This window comes from Arachis duranensis, chromosome 4 (genome assembly GCF_000817695.3).
Source record: "Arachis duranensis cultivar V14167 chromosome 4, aradu.V14167.gnm2.J7QH, whole genome shotgun sequence".
NCBI lineage: Eukaryota > Viridiplantae > Streptophyta > Magnoliopsida > Fabales > Fabaceae > Arachis > Arachis duranensis.
In genome coordinates this window covers 101,369,991-101,377,102 of record NC_029775.3, presented here as the reverse complement: position 1 = coordinate 101,377,102, position 7,112 = coordinate 101,369,991, and the positions used below count along the sequence as shown (strand labels likewise).

General features: G+C 34.3%; 2 protein-coding genes across 2 annotated transcripts; one reads left to right on the top strand and one right to left on the bottom strand.

The window, feature by feature from the left end:
- Positions 1 to 1,285: 1,285 nt before the first annotated feature.
- Positions 1,286 to 3,177, top strand: LOC107485284 (pentatricopeptide repeat-containing protein At1g62680, mitochondrial-like). The gene has a single exon (XM_016105796.3). It carries the CDS (start codon positions 1,322 to 1,324, stop codon positions 2,843 to 2,845), a length of 1,524 nt encoding a protein of 507 aa, XP_015961282.1. The 5' UTR covers positions 1,286 to 1,321; the 3' UTR covers positions 2,846 to 3,177.
- A 564-nt stretch (positions 3,178 to 3,741) lies between these two features.
- On the bottom strand, positions 3,742 to 7,106 carry LOC107485285 (uncharacterized). Its single transcript, XM_016105797.2, has 7 exons — positions 6,894 to 7,106; positions 6,733 to 6,810; positions 6,459 to 6,565; positions 5,449 to 5,526; positions 5,138 to 5,239; positions 4,595 to 4,676; positions 3,742 to 4,120 (listed from the first exon to the last, which is right to left on the bottom strand). Exons 1-7 carry the CDS (start codon positions 7,039 to 7,041, stop codon positions 4,002 to 4,004), a joined length of 714 nt encoding a protein of 237 aa, XP_015961283.1. The 5' UTR covers positions 7,042 to 7,106; the 3' UTR covers positions 3,742 to 4,001.
- Between the last annotated feature and the right edge of the window lie 6 nt (positions 7,107 to 7,112).

The window sequence follows — 7,112 nt, the reverse complement described above, 5'->3', positions numbered from 1 at the left end:
AAAATTAAAATTTAAAATTTCAATTTCAATTTTAAATTTCTGTTTCAAATTTAATATATTTAATTATTAATATATTACAATTTAAAATACACATCCAAAAATCAAATTAGTTAGAATTCAAAATTTCGAATTTAAAATTCTAAAATGAATCTTAAATCATCTTAAATCACTAGTAAAACCTTTGCTCTGTAAAGATCCAGAGCTGCAGCGCCTCCCCCTCCTCATCTGTAGCCGCTTTCGTCTTCTCCCGCGTTGCGCACTCCTCTGCGACGATCTCCTCCTTCGGCGACATGCTCCTCCCCGCGACGCACACTTCCCCTGCGCACAACCCCGCGCCTCCTCCATCGATGGGCTCCTCTCCGTCCCTGGTCTCCTCCCTCGCGCCATGCACAACCGCCCCCTTCTCCCGCGCCTCCCCCTGTCTCTTCTCCCACGTCGCACTCCTTCTTCTGTCTCTAGTATTTCTGTTTTGCAAAATTCTAAAAAAAATTAGTTTAGTTCATTCATAAATATATGTTATCCTTTTTTTTCGCTTAATAAAAAGTTTTATTTTTTAAAATTTATGTATAATATTGAAAGTGTTTGTGTTTTTTTTCTTTTTTGTAAATGTATTTGTGATTATAATTTTTTTTTGCACTCATATGTTTGATTTGGGAGTTGTAATGTTAACCTAATTTAAATGTGTTAATATTTAATTTTAGATGTGTTTATGTTGTTCATTATGTTCTTATGTACACGTATAAGCTTTTTTTATATGAGTTTTGGATGTGTTGATAAAATATTTAGAGTGCATTCTTATAATTTTAAATGTGTATTTGAATTTAATTTTTTGTGTGTTCAATATTTAATTTAGAACTATAATGAAAATAATTTAGATGTGTTAATGCATAATTTTAAATGTATTTATGTTGTTTATTTAATTTTAAATGTCTTTTTTATATGAGTTTTGAATGTTTTGAATAAAAAAAATAATTGAAACGAGTTTAATTAATTTTAAAAATTTTACTGATTTTTAAAAATTAATACACAAAAAATTGTTACGAATTTTATGATATAATTTACAAAAAATTAATGTATTACAAATAGTTACAAATTTTATGACGATAAGTATTCAAAATAAAAATAATTCTTTACAAGTATGATTAATTAAAAAATTAAATAATAAAATATTAGATTTAAAAATTGAATAAAGACTGAATTTTGTATTTTCCTAAAATTAAATTACAAAAAGGAAAGCACAAAAACAGATAAGTACCAATACAAAGCCGATGGCGATGGATGACGATTTCAGCAACCTTCTTCTTCGCTCCTCTTCAGTTTCATGGCTTCTTCTCCATTTCACACATTCTCCCAACTTCTTCAACCTCGTATAACATTTGCCACGACACCCACCAACAACAACAATAACAACCTCAGCAGTTGTACCACACGACCAAGCAACAAGCTACTTCTTCCGCCAACACTTTCTCTCTCTTCCAACACCCAGAGAAACGACCTTGATTTCCATGACAGAACCACCAGACTCCACATCAAGCGCCATGTCCACAAGATCACCACACTCTCCTCTACAAATTCTAAGACCCAGATTCTACGAAACCTAGAGAAGGACGCTGAATCTTTCAAAACTAGTTCAGATTTCAACCACCTGTTAATGGCTCTAGTGATTGCACAACAACATGAAGTTTGTCTGATTTTGTTCACAAAGTTGCAATCTTTCAAGGTTTTACCCAATGGGTGCACGTTTTCAATTGTGATAAGGTGCCACTGTGAGAGAAATGATCCAGATGAAGCAAAAAAGGTGCTTGACACTCTTTTGCAAAATGGGTTTCTTCCAGATGAAGTAACTATGAATGTTCTAATGAGTTCACTTTGCAAGAAAGGGAAGGTTCAGAAGGCTAGGGAGGTTTTTGAGGTAATGAGGGAAAAGGGTTTCAAGATGAGTGTTCAATCGCATAACTGTTTGTTGAAGGGTTTGTGTTATGTTGGGAGGGTGGAGGAAGCATTGGATTTGTTGAATGAGATGAAGAATGAGACACCATTGTTGAACCCTGATGTTTATTCGTACACTGTTGTGATGGATGGTTTGTGTAAAGTGGGGCTCTCTGATGAAGCAATGGGGTTGCTCAATGAAGCTGTTAGGGTTGGTATTGTTCCCAACGAGGTCACTTTTAACACATTGATTGAAGGGTATTCTAGGGAAGGTAGGCCATTGGAGGGTGTTTTGGTTTTGGAATTGATGAAGAAAAAGCATGGCTGTGTTCCTGGTTATGTCAATTACAGCACTGTGTTACATGGGTTGTTGAAGTGGAATGAGATTCCGGCAGCGTTTAAGGTTTACAAGGAAATGGTGGAGCTAGGGATTGAGGTCGATTCGAGGATGATGGCGAAGCTGGCGCGGCGATTGTGTAGGTTGTCGAGGAGGGAAAGGGGTTTGCTTCGAGACGCATGCCAAGTGTTTGAGAAAATGACAGAGAAGGGTTTCGTGGTTGATCAGAGGACACTTGAGGTGATTTTTGAGGCATTACTTTGGGGAGAGAAATTTGATGAGGCTTTGGAGGTTTTGAATGATATGGTTAAGTTGGGGTATTCTCCCAAGGCTATTGCTTTTGATAAAGTGATTCAAGGATTTTCTGCTAATGGGAAGTTAGAGGAGGCAGTGTCCATTTTGCTCTTTTGGCTTGGAAATGGAGGGGTTCCCCATAAATTTTCTTATGAAATGTTGATCAAAGAACTCAATGCACAAGGGAGATTAATTTGTGCTTCCATTTTGCTTGGTGCAGCATTTAAGCAAGGTGTTGTTCCCAGCATGGATCCTCTACTATGTAAATGTTGTGAAGAAAGATAGAAGCCAAGCTGATACATCACAGTGAAAGAAATTTAGTTGCAACATGTAATAATTACCGAATTGAAGTGGAAAATGAATTTTTGTGTGAAGAGGAACTCTTCTCTTGGGTTTAACAGGAGAAATCTTTTTATTATAGTAGTTGAGGAATGTACAAATAATTGGTTTCATGGATATTTAGAATTAGAATGATAGCTTTTGTACATATTTAACCGAGTTGATTACTTCATTCGGATTTTGCTAATATAGATAGGAGACAAAATTTAAATGTATATAGGGGTGTTTTCTTCTCATTCTTTCCTGAGATATTCCTTTTTTCTCTTCTCTTTTTCATGTTTTCTGCTCATTTCTTACATTTCCTTTTTGTTTTTCTGTATGAGATTGACTTCAGAATTAATAAAACATATTTGAACTCTTTGTATGTGTGCAACATTCATCTCTCTATTAATATCCTTAGGCATATTCTCAGACTTCTGTAGATACATATTATTGTTATTTACTTATTTTACTTATGTGTAATACTAAATTGAGTATAAGTTTCCATAACAGTAACTCTCATGATTTTGAGAATCAGATTGAACCAGCTAGTTCGACTAGGTTAACTGGAAATTGGCTAGCAGAGGATTAGTATGCTTTAGGGTAAAAACTAATTATTAAATAAACACTCAAAAATTGAAAATCAATAAAAAAAACCAGTAAAACACAAAAAAAGATCATTTTTAATACATATTTGATATTTTACATAAATATATTATTTTATTATATTTGATTCAATCTTGATTGGATCATTAAACCTTTAAATTTCTAACTCTACCGGTTTGGTTTTCAGAACCTTGGTATATCCTAATTGTTGTTGAAAGCATAATATTACCGAACCATTATCCCAGAAAATTATCTAGTGAGCACAAATGGTAGTAGTTGATTCCTTCTAATCATCCAACAGAAGTGTTAAATTACATGACATCATGAGAACAAAATTCTATGCAACATTAGCATGCTGAAGACAATGCTGCATAAGAGCTTCATTTCGCATTATGTTTCAACTCAATGTTACAATGCATGTACCAATCTGCTAAGCTCAATTATACATATGCTGAATGCTATAAATTTCTCTCTACCCATGGTTTTGCACTTTTAACTACAAAACTTGATGTGCATCTCAAGCACGACTCATGTATTGCCCAGTTCTTGTATCAACCATTATTTCTTCGCCAATGTTTACAAAGAGTGGAACGTTGACAACAGCACCAGTGTCAAGCGTTGCTGGCTTTGATCCACCTGTTAAATAAATACAGTTTTCAGAGGGTCAGTAAGTTCTTCAAGGGAATGAAAGTAAAAAAGTTAATACAATAATAAGATATCACAATTTTCTTTTCTTTTCAAAATAGAAGCTTTAAACAAACAAATTCTGTCTTTCATGGCCAACAATAAGCAGATCAAGACCAATAATGCTCCAGATTCTTTGTAAGCCATAGCAAAAAACATGGTATAGCAAATGATTTCGTATATGCTTGACACTTGCTACATTACAGCAAGAATTTGGTCAAATAGAACTTTATGGGATAAAGTGTATTTTTTACCATTTGCCAAAAGTTTCAAGTCGAAAAAACTTTTCAATTTTAACCCTAACATTTGAAAATTTTCAATTTTACACCTAACATTTATAAAAGTTTTCGTTCTATCCCCACAGCCAACGTTAGGGGGTAAAAATTGCACTTTACCCATTTTATGGTATTAAAAAAATGACATCACCTTGGGCTGTGTCGCCCTTAAGTCCTGGATCCACATCAACTACAGTGAGCTTGACTGTGATAGGGAGATCAAGATCAATAACCTGCCAAGATATCAAGACAATAATTGCTAATCAAGATCAACAGAATCATCTTCATTTCTAAACATCATACTAATCTATGCGTATGCAAGAATCCTATTCACATGCAATCACACTTGAACCAACTAGCTAAAAAAAGAACACTCCTTGAAAGGAATAATGCTTGGAGGAACCATTATAACCAAGGGTTTTGATAACCATTATATTGATTTTATTAATTTACAAGAACGTGTGGCTATGTTTGGGAGATTTTATATGATGTAATGGAGTGGTCATTAATGGAGTAGAAAAGTGAGGAGTGGAGAAATATTTCAATGTTGTTTGGGAGTTTAGAGTAGAGTAATATTTCAACTACTTCTTGTTGAACATAGTTCTGCATATCTATGGTCTAGAATTAAAAAAAAGAAAAAAGAAAACAAAGAAATAATAAAAGCAGGTAATAAATTATGTGATGAAAAGGCTACTTTTCCATTCCAAAACAGCAAATTGCAGTCCATTCCCTCTTTCAGCCACTTTGTTTTGTCTCCAACTTCTGATTCACCAAGACGACTCTCCTCAAATGTGTTCTGATATATTAAAAAATGACCAAATCAAACAGAGACTATGACAAAATTGATATAGCTAGTAAATTAATTACTAATTAAGGAGAAAGAGAATATAATCATATTGCTAATTATGATAACTCATCATTCAATGAGCGTGAGCAGTGATTATAATTTGCAAAGAGAATAGAGATGTATAGAGATTGCCAAACTATATCGATTTCAGATAATACCAAGTCCATAAAGACATATTGAGACCCATCTTTGTATGAGAATTGCTTTGTTTCCTTGACTACATTTGCTTCATCAATCTGTCAATATGAAAGAGAACAGATAAAGCAGAAAATTAAAAAATGATAAAACTAAAGCATCAAACAGAAATTGGAAGCAACAAACAGATAGACACAACAAAGTTCATAATGCACTTCTAATGGCCACACCAGGTGCGGAGAAAACAAACCAATGTCATCACTTGTTTTGTTATTAGCTTTTAAGATGTCTTCAATCATTTGTCCATTTTAAAATAGAGATCACAAACTTCGTATTTATTTCAACTATATGATATGCTTGATGGTTTTCAAGATTGTGACAGACTGAACCATCAGCATAAACTATTAAGATTTTCACAGGGGCAAGACAAGTAGGATATGGATTCAGATATTTTGTGTCACAATCCGCAGAGCTATAAGCAGCTCTAATATTGGGAACATAGAACAAACTATGTCATTGCCTAGGGTAACCTGATCTTAATGATTGATAGCAAACTACAGTACTTAAGCCTGCAGTGGTTATGTAATTGCTACCCTAAAGAGATAAAGGCTTACCATATAAAAAGCTGCCATAAAGTACAAGTTGAGCATGCAAATGAAAACAAAATTGAAATTTGTAGCTACTAAAATTCTGATTAGCAATTTTTTCACTGATGTGCTTTGCACAGCCTCTCCAGAACTCGGATAATAGAGGAGAGTTGTGTTATGTAATATTATTAATAACATGCATAACCTTCCCATTAGCTTTAATATTTCTTCTCAAAGAAAAATGTAACTAACAACCAAAAGCTAATGTTCTTCAAATCCCATCACCAAAAGAATATAGTCAACCAATCATCAAATAACTATGATGCAGAAATCTTGTAACTTGAAAGTAAAGACATATTGAACATTTCCTTTTCCTATTCAAATGACAATTATGAACATAACAACTCCAAGCATGAGCCCTAAAACTGCAGTTTAGAATAGATTACCGAGCTTCCAGCTCTAAAAGTCTTCTCAACTGTATTCCCTGTAACATAGTTCTTGAGCTTGGTTCTCACAAATGCTGCTCCTTTTCCAGGTTTCACATGAAGAAACTCTAAACCATGCATCATGCAATTTCAAATAAACTAATGTCACATTATGCTCTAAATAATAATAATAAGCCCAGAGCTTCACATTATGTCTCTTCGAGTACTCTCTACTAGTAATTCCTAGCTTTATCTCATTCGATTAAATAGATAATAAATGTGAAACAGGAATCACCTAAGACACGCCAAGGAGCACCATCCACTTCAAGGTTGGTACCAACTTTGATGTCGTTGCTAGTCAATGCGTAAATCCCTGAAACAAAAACAACAAACAATATGAATAAGAATAATGAATAAAGCAGAAGAATCAGAGGTGAATTGTAATGAGAGACTCACTAAGGAATCTGGTTGTGGAAGAAGAAGAAGGAGTTCGCATTGGAAGAAGTGAAGGGTTTGAAGAAAAGGAGGAGGAAGGAGAGGTGAAAGTGGACATTACGGAAGAGAAAGGTGAGAGCTTTAGCTTCAAGCTTGCGATTCCCTCCATGGTTATGTTGCACCCAAAGACTCAGAAACAGATAAGGAGAATGCCAACCCAAGAGCGCTCGTGTTCCTTCC

Bases quoted from the DNA above. Each gene is read 5' to 3' on its own strand.
- LOC107485284 (XM_016105796.3), top strand. From the start codon at position 1,322: ATGGCTTCTTCTCCATTTCACACATTCTCCCAACTTCTTCAACCTCGT.
- LOC107485285 (XM_016105797.2), bottom strand. From the start codon at position 7,041: ATGGAGGGAATCGCAAGCTTGAAGCTAAAGCTCTCACCTTTCTCTTCC. The intron at 6,811-6,893 runs GTGAGTCTCTCA...TTTTTGTTTCAG, and splicing joins TTCCACAACCAGATTCCTTA to GGATTTACGCATTGACTAGC. The intron at 5,240-5,448 runs GTATTATCTGAA...TTAATATATCAG, and splicing joins AATATGTCTTTATGGACTTG to AACACATTTGAGGAGAGTCG.